Below are 21,994 nucleotides of genomic sequence, written 5' to 3' on the forward strand. Positions count from 1 at the left end.
GCACACCCACTCGGGAGTGAAAGCGAACCAAATACGAAAGCTTTGCTTGTGCCGTTTTTCCGACCAGACGAACTTCTCTTCCGCGTTACGTTGGCTCCTTTTCTGGAGGAAGCACTGTCAGAAGACCAAGTGACGGGTGCTTTTAAAATGCAATTAGAAAGAAGTGAATTGCTTGTCCCCACCTCCAACACACACCCAGTGTTAATTGTGAAAAGCGCCCAGATTCTTTTTATTTGCACACGTTCCGAATACGACACCACGTTAATACGAGAGAATCCTACAAATAAGAATGCTGGCCAACTTCGGAGCCCTCCGCGTTACTTGTCATCTAATACAAGACACGAAGGGGGTCTGACCTCAGCCGGCAGACATGTGAAATCTGGAGCCTTCCTAGTGGATGCGGGGGGAGAATCAGAGGTGAACTGTGTTTAGATGTAAAGGCGAATCAGGGGGCCACAGCGGAGGGGCGTCACGGCCAGCAAAACTATAAATCCATCTCATTTACAGCATCCTCTGTCAAAGAGAGATAAACGACGCAACATCTGCACTCTTCAACACAGACAGAGCTTCACGAGCGCAAGTGAACAATTTAAGGAGTCCTCTAAAGCTGTCACACCACAAGAGGGATATTCTCAAAGTAACACGGATTGTGGAAAGTACACTTCTCGCATTCCGGGTGGATCTGACCTCGCGGGTGGGTCGCCGCGTGTGCGGGTATCTTTTTTGCTTTCTTATCAAGTCTGTATTAAGGTAACTCGGCTCAAGGCTAACATTGCCAGTTCTCAGCTGTTTTTTCTGCCCATGCTATCTTAACCAGCTGCTGTTACAGGAGCCCTGATGTCTTCATTTGACTCCCTGCAGTTGTTGATAGTGCGCATTTCTCAGATTTCCAGCGTGGATAGTAGGCTGCGATTCTCCCACTACTAAGATCGGAAGCCCTTACCTGTCTCCTCCGAAGAAGCCCGGCGATCAGCAGAGAGCAGTTTTTTTTTTCCAACACCATTTGTCACGTCGAATTAAGAAAAGACCGAACACATTCTAAAACTGCATATTATGCCTTTAACATCGAACAATTAAATGCCTTTCCCGGCAAAATGCTTGGATTTTCAATGTATTGCTAGTAATTGGTCAAAGGAGACCAAATAAAAGGTAAGGAATTTACGTTATAATTGTTATTTTGAGTGCTGCTGTTAGTTTGTTTACATGTTTGCACAACTCTATAATTGATCATTAGAAATATGGAGCCGAATGTCCTTTTTGCTTTTATGTCTTTAAGGAGTATTCCCCACTAGCAACTTGCAAAAACTATATATATATATATATATATATTATATCATTATATATATACACACACACACAAACGTTTGAAGAATTTGTATTTTTGATCCGATGTCGTTATTTTTCAGTATTGCTATCATAGTGTTTGTGTGAAAAAGCCCAGACTAAAATTACACATTACGCTACTTTAGTTTGCATTTAAACCATATTGAGATTGTTCCAATTACGACTTGTTTCAGTAATTTTTTTAAATAATTCAGATGCGTTTTCACTTATTTTTCATTAGTTTTCTACTTTCCCACTATATATGTGAACTTCAACTGGAAGAGATGCGAGAGGCCCAGACAGCCATTTCTCCATCTATGGTTTCCAAGTTTATGCTTACAGAAATTCCTCCGCATACGCGAGGAATCGTTTTACGTAGCGGACTGGACACTAAAACTATTGTTGCTACAACTGTTTGTAAACAGCGACAGACTTTGCACAGGAGCTGGGCAGCATATGCGTGCCTTAAGAAACAGGAAATAATGTACTAAAGTTGACTCAATCTGAAAAAATATAAACCAAGGTTCATGTTGAACTTTCATTACGTGTTTCCAAAAGATGCGTTCAAAAATGTCCATCCATTACATTTCCATTTTGAACAGTTGGGAATAATCTAAAGTAACCCTTTTCTTTACACACACATTATTTTATACAGAGCTTTTGGATAAGGACGAGTACTGCGACTCATATTTTTTAATGGTGCGATCAGGCAGTTAGGGTTGAACCACCAGCCTAACAATTTAGTGTTCAGTCTCTTAACCAACAGGCCAAACTCGGAGGGTGCATGGTGTTGTAGCCTGTAAAACTTTCATATACTAACTACCATTCAGTGACATCTTCCATATTTGTTGCATGAATAATCGCCTATCCTATATATTATCCGTCTTCATCGATCCAATTTGCAATATACGGTCAAACACATCCCAGCCAACCCATGGATATTTCTTCTAGCAGTTAATCGAGCAATAAATATTTAAAGAAGCCAATGATTTTCCTTCTTTTTTAATTACTGGGTAACCGCACACTACACAAAATTCTTAAATTCATTAACAGTCTTCTTAAAATGGGTATGAAATATAGGCATAGGAAAACATTCAAATTATACGTCCGTAGCAGCATAAAAGAACTTCTTTGTCTTTTCCAAAAAAATGTTCATTAACGGTCAAAGTGCCTATTGGATTGTTAGAAGCCGCCCATTTAGGCACCACTTGAGTTTCAAACTGTGTAGTTCATTACAAGACTTGAAGAATGTAAAGGCATCTTATCAGACGTATATGGTGCCTTTCATAGCTGTCTGTATGATCATCAGGATGTGTGACATAATTTTATTATTTGGATTCTGACTTGGCTTCTAAAGACGGATGTTTATGATGGAAGCTGCAGATCTTATTGATCACCCAAGGTAGTCGGGGCGGGGTTACATTTTCATTAAGAATGAAACGTGATTATAGGTGCTCGGTTTTAAACATTTCATTTTCTTGCTTCTTTTAAGCATGCGTCAGGCCTGCTATTTACGGCCTTGGACAGTAAACGACAAGGTTCTCACTTCAGGGCTTAACAGTGTGCGTGTAACTTAGAATCTTGTGTCTTAATTCACAGAAATAAAAGCTACCGTGAGACCATATTGTGTAAGTCGTTTTGGACAAAGGCGACGGTTAAATAAATACTGTAGGATCAAGCAAGCAACTGAGAGCAAGGCGATGATTACTTGGAGCAGATGTGATTTACTGACGATACGCAACAGTGATATGACATGTGCTGTGGAGGTCTTCCAAATTTCATCGTTCAAATATGTGTCAGGCAGAGCGCTCCAAGGCTTCTGCGAAACGTGTGACGAGCCACAGGCACCCTTCCCAGGGGCCATGTACAAAACAAATTGTCACCGGAATCGGAGGGCTATTGTAACGGGACGCCGTTACAAAGTGGAAAGCCTCTTTGTTTGTACGACTTTTTCAATTTTTATGACAAGTCGCTGTCAAACGTTTATTGCCACTTCCTTTTGAAAGTGAACTGCTGGCAGATATTTCCCGGTCTTTTTCAGTTTCAAATAAATGAGAAACTTAAAAGGTGGATAAGTAACAGTCTGGACCAGTGCAAACATTCGTCCATCAATTTTAATAATTATTATTAAACTATAGAATCCCGTGGCTAGTGCCAAGGATCAACCCTGGATGGGGCGCCGCCGGGCACCCGCAGCATAGTGTATACTGTCCAAATCAAAGGAAGCATTCCTAACGTGGAAATAAACCGACCTATATAAAGGAAAACACGAGCAGACACTGGGAGACTTGAAACTCTGCACAGACCGTTCAAGTGCAGGAATTCGAACCAGAGTCCTTGAGTCACACAACAGTAGCGCGGACCACTACTCCTTCTTGTACAATTTTGGCCATCTCTAAATTAATCCTGTGCAATATGGTTTCGCAGATAACAGAGCGGCACAATTAAAATGTAACGTGCGAGTTAGCGTAGATGTGCGCGTGAATGTGCCTTGTGATGGACGCATATCCTGTCCAGACAAGGCTTTACTACCACCGTGAAACTGGATCGATAGTGGATTGATGGAAACTTCCCATGTTTTTTTGTTTACTATTTGCATTTCATTATGTGCTATCAGAAATTTGCCATGAATAGGTGTCGTCTAAACGCCAGAGTGAAAACAGTTGACAAATAAATATGCTCAACCTATAAATAAATGGTGGTTTGGTTTATGAAACATGTATCATTGTACATTTTAATGAGGCAGATCAAATCATACAACAGCATACTACTCCAGTGTATCCGACCAACTACTACAAAAGCAGAGGGCGTAGTGTCGGATCCGCTAGGATTACTTCCACGCTACTTAAAAGATACGGAAAATGCGGTTCCACCATAAATATTTGTCAAGTTATCCCTTAAATCCTTAGTTTGATTCACCAAAGGAAGGCAGTATATATGGCATTGAAGCTGCCCAATGAAACATGAAACAATTCCAAACGCTTCATGGAGCTAATTGGTCTCCAGTGACGATTAACCTGCACACACTGCGTGAGGTGTGACCCTTAGACCCGCCGTGCGCACTGCCAAGCGTGTTGCTCTTTAGAATCAGACTGGAAGCTGACTGGTCAGACCTGTCGCTCTACCTACGATGCTGATCGTGAACTCTTAAACAGCAAGTGTACTTCGAAATCGCATTGATCAGAGAGAAAGCAAAAAACGCAGAAAGAAAGACGTGTTCATAGTCTGCTGGCTGAGTCAGGGCGTGCTTATTTAATTACACTTCAATTCTTGAGCGCACCCCCACCCCCCTCTGGGCAACAAATAGTGTGTGTAGCTACGGTGCGAGCAGCTGACTTTTTATGAGATCCCAAGTGAGAACTGCAAGCGGGTTTCTTGGATTTCACGGTACAGCGTAAAGATCTGAATTAGACGATTCCCTCCTCGTCAGCTGTACAGTACTTAAACGACAAAAAATGGCATTACGCATTTCAAAGCCGTTTATTCCAGGATGCTGCTTTGGTCTCTTAGTAAATGTCTGAAAACATATTCATCTGGATTTTAACACGAGTCTCGCTCAACATACTGACAACGGATTATTTCCCGGGCATCTCTTGTTCTGCATTAAGGCGCTCCGGAGCAATAGCGCTGCTTCTCGTGCTGTGTGAATGGTAGCCTGACTGTGGGTTGGTTCTACGCTATCACATGCATGGCCACGTCTTTACTTTTCCCTTTCTGTTCCAAGGTTCCGCTATTGGAATTAAGTCTAAGATGAAGGTATGGGATGCTTTAGCCATGTGTTTGTTGCTGCTGAGCGTCGCCTCTACCAGTCCGCTATTGAGAAGCTGGGAGTCCGGAGTGAAGAGAACCGAGACTGAGGAGCACCTGCGGGATCTGCCGCCTTCCTCCCCAGGGGATTTGTGTAAGTGTCTGAACTGTTCGCCTCTTCTCATCCCTCCTGTCATATTGATTGTGGCCCTGTGCTACCGTAAAGAAAATGTGCAGCTGGTTTATAGTCTGATTTTGTTACTACTCCAGTCCACTCCAATAGATCTGAACATAAGACATACACACTGTGTCCATTGGAAATGTTAATGCGTAGAAAAGCGTATTCTTCCCAAAGAAATAGGAAACTTACTAAGATGCATACACATGTTTTACTCAGTATCTACACTATGGTCCTAAAAGCAGTCCTTGCATTGAGTACACTTATTAGACCTGTTAAGATAGGGAAACATTGGATGGTTAAAAGCTCTTTTTTTTTCCAAAAGTCAATGTTGTTTTTGAGGGCTTTTAGGAGGATCATCATGACAACACAGCAGCCTTAATATTTTGCACTATTTATTGGTTTTGATTGCTGCTTTCATCATCTATTGATCTAATTCACATTTTTTTATTACGCTGGTCAGGGATATTGGGAGTTAGCATCTGTGTTAGATAAGGCAGCATAGCTAAGCCATCAATTAACCTGGAGAGCAAAGATTTTGCAAATGCAGAATAGCATAAGGCATTACGACTGAAATATTAACTATCCATAGAAACATTAAAGTATAAATATATTAATTTTAGTAATTTCACAAACTAGAGAAGACAATTTACTACATTAGACTTGTTTGGTTAACTAACAGATTTGTTTTTCCAACATTTCATTAAGAATTGAGAAATATAACAATGTATAGTAGAGATTAATACTATTCAGTCCAGGAGGAAGGTGGTGCTGTGTGATTTATGCCTATTAGTAGCTGATCCAAAGCTGGTGACACTGCTGCTTTGCTATTCTCTGCTGAGTGTGTCCCTTGGTTTACAAGGCTCTGGGTTGTGCAAGGGTGTTCAAGAAACCAGAAGACGAATAGAATGGAAATTAGCTACCAAAACTAGATCTGAGAGAAAATGATTTACTTGACATACAACAATGCAGTCATTAGTAAGACAGAATAAAGTGCTGCACCAGCATCTCTGGCATGAGTATCATAATGTATTCTTGCTTAATTGCTAATGCTGATGGGGCTGACATTTTCAAACGGTTCATTCAGAAGTAACGCATCCATCTAACTAAGGACTGAACCACCTAAAATAATGTTTACCATAGGCATTATAAAATGGGAGGACAGCATATAGTGCAGTAGTGTCACTTCCTCACATCACCATAGATATTGGTTAGAGTCGCAGGCCGGTTGCTATCTGTAAGGGGTCTGCATATTTTACCTGGGCCAGCTTCCCCCTATATCTTAAAGACACAAATGTGAGGTGAACTGGAATGTCTACTTTGTACCAGTATGAGCATGAGTGTGGGAAGTAATATACTGATGTCTCACCCAGTGATGGTTGTTAATTCGTCTCCTGCAGAGATAATGGAAAAAACAGTTTCAGAAACCTCATGGATGGGTTGTAAAATAGAGGGTGTATTAGTACAGTATGCAGTGTTGGCACAAAGATCCTGATTCCACTGAGAAGATTGCATGTTTTCTCCATTTTCCTTAGACAGGCTAAATAATTGTTATTTGACTGGCAAGAGTAACTTGTCCCAATGTGTGCCTGCCATTGAACTGGTTCTCTGTCAAAGGTTGATTCCCGATTTACACAAAGTACTGTTGTAATAGCCTTCCTTCTGTAAATGATCCTGTAGGCAAAATAGCAGGTTTGAAAAATGGCTAATTGGATTATAAGCTAGGCAGTGTGGTATGATTGACAAGCTCATACTGATACATAAGTTAAAGTAATTTTATAAAGGCAAAGAAGGACTAATCCATATGCCATTTTAGGACTGAAGTATATGGTAAATGCCGCAGTGTAAGAAAGAGCCAATTACACAGAGTCTGAAGGAGTATACAACAGAAATAAATACATTTAAAGGAATAAATCTGAAGTCTGGGTCTTAATGTGTAGTTTTAAGCAGCATGGCATAAAGATCATAAAAATACATTAGAACTAAAAAAGAAATAAGCAGAACAGAGGTAAACTGTTGCAAAAATATGGTTAAAATGAAAACATGGTCCAAAACAAACACTGGTTATGGTGAAATAAAACTATAATAAGAACTGTGATGCAGGGATATTTTCTCATATTACAAAAGAAAAAAGTGTGAGAGGATACAGTTCTCGAGACTACAATTAACTTTGGCAGTCATTTTATTCCTAGTAAATGATCAAACTGGTAAGAATGGTTTCAGTTTTAGACAAAGTTTCCCATGCATCACTTGCATTACAAGTGATTCTGACTTTGTCCATATGTCTGTCCATTTTTAAACTTGCTTAATCCATTTGAAGGTTGTGGAGGACTGCAGCTTATCTCACCAACATCGGACAAATACACAAACCAATTCTGACTGTGTTTGCTGTAATACTCTCATCGAACTGTGTAAACAAGCTTCATTTCCATCCCATCAGTTTAATCCCTCCATTTTGTATATGTTGTGGGGATGTAGCTTAACCTGACAGCAAAAGTTATAGAACAGAAAACTGTCAAATGAGGGACTGTTCTGTTTCAGTTAATAAATATACTGCTCCCTCTCAAAACACTTGGACTTATGGTTAAATTTCAGTCTCTGTGGAGTTTGCATATTCTTCCCGTCTGCATAGATTTTCTGTCACAGGCCAAAGACTTAATGATAAATCTGTATGAGAGAGCATGAGAGTACTTGTTTGTTGATAGTGGGGTGACATTTCTATGGCTGTCTCTTTCCATGTGCTTTATCCATCCAATGTAGTCTCCGTAAATGAAAATGTAGGAAGGAATCAATTAGCAGTAAATTATCAGTTGCACCTTGCATATTTAGAGGTGGCATACTAGAGTTAAAATTAGCTCATAACAGATTTATGGTAAAAATAAACATGAACTGATTTGTTATATCTTTAGTGGCTGTATGCACTCAACCTCATTCCTTCTTTATAATAAATTGGTAAACACTGGCACAGACTAAATACATCATAGTTCAACAATAAAGCAAATAAACAGTGAGACTGTAAGCATTGCAAAGAATGTTTATGTGACTGCTGGCTGTTACATGATAGAGATGTTTGTCGAGGAAATATTAATTAGAGTTATTTATGTGAATAACTAGCATAGAGCTGAAGCGGTTAGCACAGATACCTCCCAGGTCCAGAGATCCAGGATTACTACATATTTTTATATTCCCTTTGTTCACCTAATTTTTTTATGTAATCTGGTTCCTCCACTTCCTACAGATACAAAGGTTACAATGTCTAGCTGTTCCAAATTGGCTCAGGAAGCCCTTTGACAGCCTAGAGCAACCTGCAAGTGTAGCTCCTAACTTGTGCCTAATGTTGCTGGGATAGGCTCCATCCTTCTCAAACCTGCACAGAACTCAGCATATTAGAAAAAATGAATGAACATTCATACAATTTTTGTGCTCCTGTTTTTTTTTATTGCACCTTTACCACTTGATGATGCTTAAAATTCTGTAGAAGCTTTGAAAGTATTGCATTGTAGGTCTAATGGTAGGCATTGGAAATAATTTCCTTTCTCAGCCCGTTTGCTTATCTTGGATTTTTTTAGTTTATCACTTTTCTATTATCGGGTGTATTTCAAATTAAAATGATCTTTTTAACATGGTAATCCTTTCTAGACAGGGTGTCTACCACAAAGCCTCTTTAAAATTTACAGCGTCTGCATAGCTGACATTTAGCATATGGCTGAAAGGAAATATTAACTCTATTAATGTGTTAATGAAAATTTTCCATTCATATATTTATTGAGTCATTGCTGTCAACAGGCAATGTGCAGGAAAGTTGAACTGTAAGAAGCAAAACCTCAGGATTCAACATTTTAGGAAAAAATGGTTCTTCATGAGCACAATATGTTGTTTATTTCTTTATCAACTTCAGAGCAGCCAGCCTCTAGGCAAACAGCATTTGGACTACAACCAACCAATTACTGTGGTGTTCACATCAAAAAAAGTGATAGTGCTGAACTGCCATTACTGGCAAACTACTTGAGGCAGGGAATTATTCACTACCTCACAGAGATAAATCTCTTTTAAAGATAAACGTCTTGGCAACATTAAGATGAGGAAAATCATTGATATGATCTTTTTACTGTCAATGCCCAAGAGCTGAGGAAATTACTCGGTTTTTTTTTACTTCATACCTTGTAGTGCAAGAACACTTTTAGAGGAAGGATTTCAGAAAAAATGCACTCTTTTATTTTTGCCCTTTCAGGAAATTAGTGTAGTTTTTGTATCATAATAACATTTACTAATAAAAAAAATGTACAATATTATATATTTGTATAGCTTAAAAATTTCATATTAGAAGGAATTCCCTATAATACCTCCTTGTCTCAGTATCAAAGTCACCCATACCTGTAATATATGTAATACAAATGTGACATTGGTCCGGCAAGTATTTTTAAGTGCGTCTCCATTAATACAATGTACAGCAGTGTTTCTCAAAATCTATTTATTACTCGTGTTGTTCCAAGTATTTTAAATAAATGTGAAGGCAGGCTAATTCCCAAAGTTTGGTTATCCTTTGTTAATTCTCAAACAACTTGTAATGGCCTGTTTCAAATCTAAAGACATTACTGGCATGGCGTGAACTCAGGACTGACCTTGGCAGTAAGGGCACTTGATGCAGCCTCAACAGTCTGTTTGCCCAGATTTACAATCGTGTTGTGTCTTTTTTTTATGCCACAATGTTAAGCCCTGAAGAATGTAAGCAGAATATAGCAATAGAGATGCGGAGGTGTGGAATGCAGCTCCAGAACAACACTGTTAAGTCTGTTTAATGCTTCTGTCAAGCTGTGTTTTGAACAGTGCACTCAGCTTGAGTTCCTGCTATAAAGGATGTAAAGAGGGTTTAGGAAAAGACATTGGGAAGATATGCCAATGAGGTAAGGTATTCAAGGTGATTGTACAGCAGTAATAAATTAAAACTTTTAATAAAATACTTGAGGTGATGTGCAGTTTGAATTAAATACCATTTATGTCAAAGAAACAAATCTAAAACATTTTTATTATATAAATAATTAAGCCAAATGCCACATACAGTTTTCAAAAAGCAGGTTATCCTTTTATCTTTCTTTTTTACAAAAGGAAAAATGAGAAGTCAAAACTTTTTCTAAGATAGATGAGAAAAAATGTGCATGTACATGAAGGCAGTTTATGAATTTAGCATTCTTTAAGTATTTTTGATTGGCACCTCTGAATTTACCCTGTGCAAGAGATTGTGTTCTGTATTGGATTAGCATCCACTCAGGAGGTGGTTCTGGCTTTGTGCCCGAGGCTGTCAAGATGGGCTTAGGCTAACCATAACTGGATCAGTTAAAGAACAGCTATCAATTAAAAAGTGCTATTGTAAGCTTTAACAATGTGTATGTTCTTATTCTAGTGTGTGCTCTGAGGAAGCAGTTTTTAAAGCAACTTCAACTGGTACTTCCTGTCTGAGGAGCTGTATAACATATGCTTTGCTTGAACTGTTCAGTGATGGACTGGCACCCTGTTTATAGTTGTTTCTTGACATTTTTCTGTCTGGTACCTGATGCTGTGAGGATATTCTCTAGAACCTCTGTTGGTGGATTACAGTGCATCCAGAAAGTATTCACAGCGCATCACTTTTTCCACATTTTGTTATGTTACAGCCTTATTCCAAAATTGATTAATTTCATTTTTTTCCTCAGAATTCTACACACAACACCCCATAATGGCAATGTGAAAAAAGTTTACTTGAGGTTTTTGCAAATTTATTAAAAATAAAAAAATTGAGAAAGCACATGTACATAAGTATTCACAGCCTTTGTCATGAAGCTCAAAATTGAGCTCAGGTGCATCCTGTTTCTCCTGATCATGCTTGAGATGTTTCTGCAGCTTAATTGGAGTCCACCTGTGGTAAATTCAGTTGATTGGACATGATTTGGAAAGGCACACACCTGTCTATATAATGTCCCACAGTTGACAGTTCAAGTCAGAGCACAAACCAAGCATGAAGTCAAAGGAATTGTCTGTAGACCTCCGAGACAGGATTGTCTCGAGGCACAAATCAGGGGAAGGTTACAGAAACATTTCTGCTGCTTTGAAGGTCCCAATGAGCACAGTGGCCTCCATCATCCGTAAGTGGAAGAAGTTCGAAACCACCAGGACTCTTCCTAGAGCTGGCCGGCCATCTAAACTGAGCAATCGGGGGAGAAGGGCCAAGGTCACGGAGGTCAGGACCCGATGGTCACTCTGTCAGAGCTCCAGAGGTCCTCTGTGGAGAGAGGAGAACCTTCCAGAAGGACAACCATCTCTGCAGCAATCCACCAATCAGGCCTGTATGGTAGAGTGGCCAGATGGAAGCCACTCCTTAGTAAAAGGCACATGGCAGCCCGCCTGGACTTTGCCAAAAGGCACCTGAAGGGCACTCAGACCATGAGAAACAACATTCTCTGGTCTGATGAGACAAAGATTGAACTCTTTGGTATGAATGCCAGGCATCACGTTTGGAGGAAACCAGGCACCGCTCATCACCAGGCCAATACCATCCCTACAGTGAAGCATGGTGGTGGCAGCATCTTGCTGTGGAGATGTTTTTCAGCGGCAGGAACTGGGAGATTAGTCAGGATAAAAGGAAAGATGACTGCAGCAATGTACAGAGACATCCTGAATGAAAACCTGCTCCAGAGCGCTCTTGACCTCAGACTAGGGCGACAGTTCATCTTTCAGCAGGACAATAAACCTAAGCACACAGCCAAGATATCAAAGGAGTGGCTTCAGAACAACTCTGTGAATGTCCTTGAGTGGCCCAGACAGAGCCCAGACTTGAATCTGATTGAACATCTCTGGAGAGATCTTAAAATAGCTGTGCACCAATGCTTCCCATCCAACCTGATGGAGCTTGAGAGGTGCTGCAAAGAGGAATGGGCGAAACTGGCCAAGGATAGGTGTGCCAAGCTTTTGGCATCATATTCAAAAAGACTTGAGGCTGTAATTGCTGCCAAAGGTGCATCAACAAAGTATTGAGCAAAGGCTGTGAATACTTATGCACATGTGATTTCTCAGGGTTTTTTTAAAATAAATTTGCAGAAACCTCAAGTAAACTTTTTTCACATTGTCATTATGGGGTGTTGTGTGTAGAATTCTGAGGAAAAAAATGAATTAAATCCATTTTGGAATAAGGCTGTAACATAACAAAATGTGGAAAAAGTGATGCGCTGTGAATACTTTCCGGATGCACTGTAATTAAGTGGATGGATGCAAATTATTACAATCGTATAATTCTATGCATAATATTTATTTGTTATTGTAAATAGCATTTTAATGCAGGGTAAAATATTCATAACTTCTAGTGTTACAAAAATGTGAAGGTGATGTCTCAGTGTGAGCTCTGAAAATGCAAAACAATGGTAATCATTTTATTCTTTGGCAGATACAACGGTCTTGGTTATTGTAATGCAGAAACAACAAACTATAAAAATGTTAACAGCGACATATAAATTCAGCTACACAAAATAATCAAGTAAAAAGCAACACAGCCAACACATAATTGACAAAGATTAAAGGAAAATAAAAACACCAAGCTTTTCTTTCTTTATATCATTTCATCCAGTTTCTGAAACAGTTTTTATCAGAACAGGTTCATTATTAGAAGGAGCCTATCCCAGCAGGGAATAACTGAGGCACATAGGGACAATTTGGAGACCTCAATCAACTAATCATAATATGGCAGCAAGCCAAATCATGTAGAAATAAGGCAAGCAGACACTGGGAAAGCATGCAAAAGTAGCAAAAGGAATTATCAAGACTCAAAACGGAGGTCCTTAAAATTGTGATGTAGCACTAACTACTGTATTTGTGCATCATTCAAATTGTTTAATGTACTATTAATTTAGTATTTGTGTCATATCAGTTTTCTTGCTATTACCACATTGTTTCACTTTTTACATATAATGGAACAATAGATGGAAAGGTGTAATAGTTTTCAGCTGTCTCATTGTTAAGTTTTCCTGGGTGCCAGTTGGCAGTGTTGACTTTGGAAGCTGCCATGAAACATAAAGGCAAATTCGAAGTGTTTGCCGACATACTTAGAAATAGAAAATATTTGGCAATAAGTCCTGCTTTCAAATTTAGAAGCAAGCACAAAAAGGTCTTTCTCATTTTCCCTTGACTATGAAGCATCCCTGATTTTAATATTTGCAAGTATATGACATTTGTTTTGCAAGCGGATCCCCCGCTGTTAAATGTAATATGTATGTAAATGCTGTCGCTGTGTGTGTGAATTAGTCAGATTATCTTACACTTCACCTGGCAGTCAGACAGGTGACACCAGCTGCAGTGTCAGTTTCTGACAGATTTCCAAGTCATACAGTAACTACAATGTCTCTTTTTCGGCCCTGACAAGGTGGTACGAGAATAACCGTATTAATCATTTAAAGAGGTCTTGACCCTGACAGTCTTTGATGTGAAATTCCAAATGTCTCATATTTGGCAGGTTCCTTTTGGTAGCAGTTGCCTGCGGCCCTGTTAATTCTTATGAAAAGCATAAAAGCGTCTGGCCATCTCTGTCCTTCTGCATATCCCATAAGGCACACAGCATAGCATTTTCCAGATGCTGTTTCCTTGTCATGATAATCCATCCTTCGATTTCTTTCTACCTAATGTTTTCGAGTCCAAAATTTGCTGCTGGAAAAATATAGGCCCTTGAGTACACCATCATTTGCCTACTTAAAGTTCTAACGGAGGGCATTAGCATAACAGTAGAACAGAATTCACTTTATGCATCCTAAAAACTTGTCATAAAGATATGAAATGCAATATTGTGTAACTCAAAATCAAGATCTACATTTTTTTTTCAGTTTAAGACAGAAGTTGATGAGCTAAGTGAATCACATAGACAGATAAGTGTATTTTTATTCTTACGCTGGGGGTGGAAGCTGCATTTGCATTTGCCGTCTTATGATAACCAGATGTTCACAAAGACTTCTGGAGATCTGTAGCTTTGCCTTTTGGTATCCTTAATAGGTGAAATGACTGTAAATTATTCCCATCTTGTTTTCATCTATAGAAAGCTGTAGATACACAGAATAACATCACCACGTATAATTTAGTTGTGAAACACATTAACTACATTCCTTTTTTACACAAGTTTAGACAGCGCCTGCGGTAACCACCCTGGATCTCAAAAATGGATTCTGATTAAGTGTTTTTATGGGTATTTACACCTGGTGAAAGTGATTGCACATGTTAAAATCATTTCATTTTTCATTTTTTAGACAAGACATGTAATATCTATTTCTAAATAATCAGCCATCTACAGGATGGTATTTCTTGGATATGCTGATTCTGGGACATTTTTTTCATCCTTAACATAAAATGGTCAGTTTTTGTTTAATATTTTCTAGTTGCTTCTTATTTCTACTTGGCAATCAGTAAATCAAATAAGTGTCCTTTCTTCTATCTTTGTCACCAGTTTATCCCATTATTACTTCTATCAGACTGCAATGAGGTGCCACCCGAGCCCCCAATGATGTAACCTGTGGTACTCAGCTTATCTGTCCACTAGGAGTTATCAGAGTGAGGGTGTCACTTAGAAATCATTGTTGGATGAGCTCTGATAGCTCATGTTTTCACCAGCTCACTTACTTTGGGGAGTGGAAGTGCCAAGTTAAGGTCATTACCAAGTTTCTGTGACAAATGGTAGGAAGCGAGATACTATGTTTGTGTGTACAGGTAGGTGTATTCTTTATGTAAAGTTCCACAAGTCCAGCAAGTCAGAAAAGTAGTGTTTTAAAAACAGTATTTAGGTCAAGCTCATATTAATCTCATAATTCTTATTCTTAACTACATTAACTATCACTATTATTAATAAATAATAATAATGAATGTGCCAATACTATAAATTAGGTGAAATTTGATCTGCATGTGTTAATTATGTATACAAATCATGTTGTAATCATACAAAACAGGTTTTGTCTCATAATGTAATGAATTCTCATAGATTTTCGAAAAATAAACAATTTAAATCAATTTGTCAGCTAATACTTAGACAGTGTTCACAGTTTCTAGTATGTGTTATTGTAATATAACACTGCAACATATAAAATATTATCTAGTCAGAAAGTATCAGAAGGCATTTCAATTTTTAAAGTAAACAATGGTTGAGAAATATGTAGTGATGTTGCTTTGGCTGACTGTCCTTTACCTTTGTCACCAAAACTGATTCAAATGGCATTGGACATAGACTGGAAGTAATAAGTGTAAAGCAGGAATATTTCTAATACAGTGATTATTATTATTATTACTAGTAACGGCAGACTGCACAATAATGTGCAGTGAAAACACTTGGCTTACAGTTTTCATACTCTTTCTCTGTACGTTCAGCATTTGTTTGCTCACAGGTTGATGAGCTTGCTGCTTCGTGAGCAGCTTGTTTTCTCCACTTTAGCGGCCTGCTTCTTCTCTTCTTCCGTCGGCATCTTTTCTCGTTAAAACTGTTTAAGCCAGTTTTTGGTTGCAATTACTAAGTAAGTTTTTCTTAATTTTTTCACTGAAGCTGGCACTTAAGTGTTCAATCTGCCTCGAATGATTTAGCCGTAAACATGCGCCGCATGGCAGCCTTGCTGCCGAGAGTTGATTCCACAATAAAATAGAAATAAAAAGAGTAATAAAAATCATCACCCCGAAAGCGGATAGTAGACGTCACGTAGTATATGTGTACTAAATTTCAGGTCAATCGGTCAAATGGTGTGCAAGCTATAGGTAATTTAAAATCCTGGACAGACAAACGGACAGCCACGGTAGCGTATTATATAAGAGGATTATTATGCATGCTCTGCAGTGGTCTGGCATCCCAAACTGGCCAAGTTCATGGTGTTAGTTGGAAGACTTTAGCTTCTATGATCAAAAAATCAGGTTTAATGAAATGGTTGGATAGATGGTTGTTTTGACTGTACATCTTTAACAAATAAACTAGAATTCTGCTTCAGTGTATTTTGTCTATACATTTTAAATAATGCTCTAAATTCATCTGTCACTCTAGTAGTGATTAGCATTACTGCCTCAAGATTCCAGTGTCCTGGGTTCAAATACAGCGTCTAATCAATTTGTGCATGAGCTTTCCTGCAGGTGACTTCTTCCAACACTAACAAAGACATATAGATTAGGTTAACTGATGATTATAAATTGGTCAACCTTTGCGTGTACGCATTAGTTGCTCACTTGATTCTGTCTGTTCTACTTCCCCATTGATCCAGAACTAGATTAAATGGCTTTGAAATTATGTCATTCAAAATAAACATTTGAAATTTGGCATCCAGTTCCAGAGTGATCATTTACTTTTTTGGTTTTCTATTATGAAACTAGTAAATATGGGTCATGGATTATGGAGATGTAGTGGTAGAGTATGGTCGTTGTGGAGTCAGTGTTGGGAGGTCAGCTGACCACTTCAGTAACAATGTAACAAATGTATCTTATGTCTTTAGAAGGGTGGTTTGACCAATTGATTTTTGTTGTGAGCACAGTGATTTGCAGTAGTGTTAGACAAGTCCATTGAAGCCTTTGTGGAGCTGTCAGAAGAATTAGCATTACAAAAGAGTAACAAGTCAAGTTTTCGTTGTCACATACAATGACAGATAATTTGCCCACCTGGAGTTCCCTTGGTATGGTCTGTGATTTTCACAATTCCAAATTGCTATGAGGTGAAGTCTTAGCAGTGAGGCCAACAAATTGGGGCAATTAAATTGGGGTGTCTTATAGTCAACTTGGTGATTAGGAGTCATTATATTAAGATCAAATACGATTTGCATTAATGGGAGTCACACAGAAAATAAATACAAAAGAACTAAGATGTAGATGAAGCAGAAATAAGATCTGGTCAGCTAAGATGGAAATCCACAAATCACGGACGATAAAATAAAGGACTGTCAGTTCATCTGGACATTTTTGTCTTACTGTAATATAGCCAGCAACCATTTGCAATAGTAATAGGGGGGGAAGTACTATGTGTTCATTAATGGGTGACATTCCACTAACACATTCTTGCCAGTTCAGGGCCATTTGAAAATTTTACCCATAAAATAAACATAAAGATGGGCATTTCAACTTACAACATATAGAGTAGTATGCAGAAGTTTTTTTAGCACAAATAGTAAGGAAACCATCTGTTTGATGGTGGCGTTGTTTTTACAAGGTTATAGGGAGTCTTAAGCCCATCCTAGCAGCATTGAGAAAGGCAGCAATAAATGGAGATCTGTCTATAACTAAGTACATATACAGACACACATTATCACTGGACCAGCTAAAATTGTCAAATTAAATAAATATTCATTTTTGAACATGGAAATGAAAACTTAAGTTCCTTTTACAAATGCATCTATTCCAGGAATTCACCAGAAACTGACCGGTTCTGATCATGTGTGAATAAAGACAAATTATTTTCAGACTAAGCACACAAAATGTCACAAAAGCCACATATACTAGTCCAAATGAACCAACAGTACGAGACATGGGTGATTATGTATTTTGTAGAAACTTGTTTTCTAAGGTTAATGATTTGAAGACAATCATAAAATATGATTATTTCTGAAAAAAGTCACTGCTTTCTACCACCAGATACTGCTGTGCTCAGTCCTCTTCACAGATGTTGTTTTTCACCAGCAAAGGGAGCAGCAGTCTCTTTGGCTGGTGGTGAAACAGCAGTGAATCAGGGGCAACACAGCACTCGTCCGATGGGAATTCAGTTTCATGCTACTTTCAGAAACAGTATAAGTGCAGCAGCATTCATCGGTGCTGTTTTAAATTTGGTTGTGCTATTTTTCAATTTTCAATCCACAGCAACATTTTTGCCAGAATTGTATTTAAATAAATCAAGTGGGTAATGCAAAATATCTAAATGTAATTGAACAAACAAAGCACTTAGCTTTTGCTGTTCACTAACATACTTTACATAAAAAAAAAAACATGGAGGAGGCTCTTGGATATTATTAATGGCAACTTATTTTTTATGAGGCCTTGTGTGTGAATATTGAGTGCAGCTTGATATATTTTCTTTTCACAGACAATATGGAAGACATATACCCAGAACAGTTTGAAGATGTAGTGGAATTCATTCAAGCTACAATAAAAAGACTGAAAAGATCCCCAGATTGGACCATTCCTATACGGGGGAAAAGAGACAAGATTCGACAAAGAGCTGCAGCAAACACAGACACTACAAATGGAAAGTCACGAAGGGGCAGAGGCAAGAATCGGGGTTGTGTTTTGAAGGATATACATCTAAATGTAACTGATCTGGATTTAGGATACCAAACCAAAGAGGAACTTATTTTTAGGTACTGTAGTGGATCCTGCAATGCTCCAGAGACAACATATGACTTAATACTAAAAAATTTAACCAAAAATAAAAAGCTTGTCAAAGAAAAAGTGAGAACACAGGTCTGCTGTCGACCTATAGCTTTTGATGACGACTTGGCTTTTTTAGATGATAACCTTGTGTACCACACACTTAAAAAGCATTCCGCCAAGAAATGTGGCTGCATTTGACTTATGAAGTGAAACATGCATTCCTGCAGTATTTAAAAAGGATACAAAGTTCCTGATCCAAAAATAGAATCAGGACCCAGAGATGGCAAAGAAAGGGAGGCCGGCTGAAATCAAGACAGGACGATAAGACAGCATTGGTCATCTAAAGATGAGGAAGTCAAGGTTAATTAATACACTAAGTGATAGCTTTTAACCTTTTTGCATGCTGGTGTTTGCAGGTCTAATTAAAATACTGCCATCATGTGGTGAGACCAGATTCTTCACAATTGAAAAGGAAGAGGTGTTTGTGAAAAGAAAAAGAAAAAAAAAAACATACACAGTGATCCACAAAAATACCAGTAGAATACAGGATGTGGTGAAGCTTTCTGTATGTCTTTTGAGTGGCACTATATCCACTGTTCTAAAGGGAAATGGCCAGTCGCTCTGTCAACTTCTCATAGGCACTGAAAAAAGAGCAAACTGCTGTAATTTTTAAAAGGTTTCTCCAACTTCCACTTGCAATGTGGAAATATAGGTACAGTCTGTTTGGGAAAGGAAGGGGGTATTGCAAAAAAAACATTACTGCTTCTATTAGTAGGTCAAATACATTTTAAAGTATGGGTCCATTTCCATTGGGCTACCAAATCAAATGTTTAGGAGAGCAATAAACTCAAGATAGTATCTGATGGCCTCATCCCACTAGCTTACATGTATTTGTCCATTAGCAAGTTAGGACAATGAGAAATCTTCAAAGGGTAAGAAAATGGTTAGCAGTATACCAGGTTCTTAGGCATTCAGTTTATTTTAGCCTGTTTACTTTCCTGGGAAATAATATACTTATTTGTGATAACAACAGAATAGCAGAACACATCATTTTTTACATTTAGTTTTTAAAATTAAATGTTGGAGTCAGTAGGGGAAAATGATGTGAAATAGAGTCATATTTATGAGTTTTTATATATATATATATTGTGTATATATATATATATATATATATATATATATATATATATATATATATATATATATATATATATATATATATATACACACACACACACACACACACACACACACATAAAGAAAAAAAACACACACACAAATCCTGACAGGTCCTGTTAAGATCAGGCCTGAAAATGCTGCTCAAAAGAATAGATATTTAAGGTTTACAAAAGACTTCACCAATAAACTGCTCACTTAGTTGAACATTGGTCATGATGGCTAAATGGACTACCTGATGCAATGCATCTTACTCAAAGTCCTAAAATTATAAAAGAATATTTATTGAGATTTAATTAACTTATTGTTATTTATTGCAGACCATGTTTTCTTATTTATTTAAAGTTCTCTTTTTTTTGGTGCCAAAGTTAGAGATGTTGAAGATGATGTTTGCATGATGATGGGAACAAACCATTAACTTTGTACAAATGTTAAGTTTTGGCAGAGATAGAAATGAGTACTATTATATGATCATCTACTTTACCTTTTTGTCTTGCCATTTGTAATGAGTAATCATTGTTGCAACAATAACTAGCAGATCACAAACTGAATTTGTTTCATTTTTGTAATTTAATTTTATGTAAGTTATAGTAAACCTGAAGATGCTACTAAAGGGATTTCTCTTGAGAAGTCAAACAATTAATTCTGGCAGCTTTTCTCTGAGGTTACAAATTGTATCAGAGGTTCTGAATTTTGACTTTTACTAACTAGGCAGAATTATGTAAAAAGAAAAAGGTTATATTTAAAATTGAAGAAAAAAAAAATCGTTTTACCTCTCCTAAGATCTAAAAATAGAGATTTCCTTCCAGATTTAACCATCTGCTTTTTTAACGGTATACTTCATAAAGAAGACAATCATGTGATAGATAGATAGATAGATAGATAGATAGATAGATAGATAGATAGATAGATAGATAGATAGATAGATAGAGAACATATGCAAGTACACAGATTGTCTAATTCACATGTCTAAGATAGACAGCGTCAGTATTATCATTCCAGCTCTACTATAAATCATACAATTGTAGTAAATATCCTATACATAACAGGCCTTATGTAACTAATTATATTGCTTTAGGAACATTGTAAAAACAAGCCAAAAGCAGATGATAACAATTCTATTTCAGCACATTTAACTGTAAACTGACAATGTAACTTACTGTATCTCTTCATATTTTACTTCTACATCTCAATTTTAGCAGGAATAAAAACAGCATGGCAAACACAAATATGAAAAACAGAAGTTACATATACAGTAAAAGCCAGAAAAAAATTAAGTATTTTAAACACAGTCATTAATTAGATTTAATTCAAGACAAGCTTTCTGTTCAGTATGCAATCTAAAACTAAGCCAGACCAAAGAACCATATTTACAACAAAAACATGCGTCAGTCTGTGCTCTTCATTTGGTGTCAGTGATAATATTTATTTTCAGGTCACAGAATATTTACAATATCATTATTTGATGGAAAAATTTATTTCTTGGAAGATGTGCAAGTCGCATAATTAGCAAATTGTCAAGAACAAATTGTTCCCCACTCATCCCGTGTCAAATCAAAAATATAAATCTTAAAATGCACAGCACTGCTGCTCCTTAAAGCATTCCAAGAAATTCAAAAGAAATGGGTTAAGTGTACACATGAACTGCTTTCTCTAAGGTAGAATTAACCTTTAGCTTTTCAGATTCCCTTTAACATGTCCTTTCTGCTTATATACAACATAAATGCTTAGATTTATGTGACTATTTAGGCACACTAGTGGTAAATAACATGATTTTGTGCTCTACACAGATATCCATACAGATTTAGATCACATTGTGTTTATTGGTATGAAGCAGCATCCTGAAGACAATATTAATGAAAATATCACAGATATTTTTTCTTTAAAAAAAAAAACATGCGTGTTAGTTATACAAGCACCCAGTGGAATGGGAAAGCAAGGGACAGAACTAGGTTTCCAGATCTGCTTTCTGTCAAAAGAGGCATTATTTTAGGGTAAAGTCTAAGAGAGAGAAATGATTTTGCATACTAAAAAGGTAAGTGAAAATAAATAAATAAATAAAATAAATCATTCCTTGTCAAACAAGCATAGCTTAAGTCTGGCAAATACAAAAACTGAAGGAGGGGTCTTCGGTCAGGACTCCTCTTAATTCCACTCCAATGATGTTAAAGCACAACTCTCCCTGTAGATATTTCCACTATTCTAGGACTCTCAGCTCACTATCAAAACCAGGACTCACTTTCA

General features: G+C 37.5%; 1 protein-coding gene across 4 annotated transcripts; it reads left to right on the plus strand.

Annotated features, from left to right (window-relative positions):
• Positions 1–247: 247 nt before the first annotated feature.
• On the plus strand, positions 248–19,715 carry LOC120527350 (glial cell line-derived neurotrophic factor-like). Of its 4 annotated transcripts, XM_039750654.1 has the most exons (4): positions 5,156–5,224; positions 14,089–14,608; positions 14,703–14,962; positions 18,288–19,715. In XM_039750654.1, exons 3-4 carry the CDS (start codon positions 14,947–14,949, stop codon positions 18,770–18,772), a joined length of 501 nt encoding a protein of 166 aa, XP_039606588.1. In that variant the 5' UTR covers positions 5,156–5,224; positions 14,089–14,608; positions 14,703–14,946; the 3' UTR covers positions 18,773–19,715. The 4 variants fall into 4 exon arrangements, with proteins under 4 accessions (XP_039606586.1, XP_039606588.1, XP_039606587.1 ...); XM_039750652.1 differs by lacking the exons at positions 14,089–14,608; positions 14,703–14,962 and adding an exon at positions 248–1,149 and having other exon boundaries at positions 5,048–5,224; XM_039750653.1 differs by having other exon boundaries at positions 14,089–14,962.
• Positions 19,716–21,994: the final 2,279 nt, after the last annotated feature.

The sequence above is a fragment of the Polypterus senegalus genome, chromosome 4 (assembly GCF_016835505.1).
Source record: "Polypterus senegalus isolate Bchr_013 chromosome 4, ASM1683550v1, whole genome shotgun sequence".
Lineage (NCBI taxonomy): Eukaryota > Metazoa > Chordata > Cladistia > Polypteriformes > Polypteridae > Polypterus > Polypterus senegalus.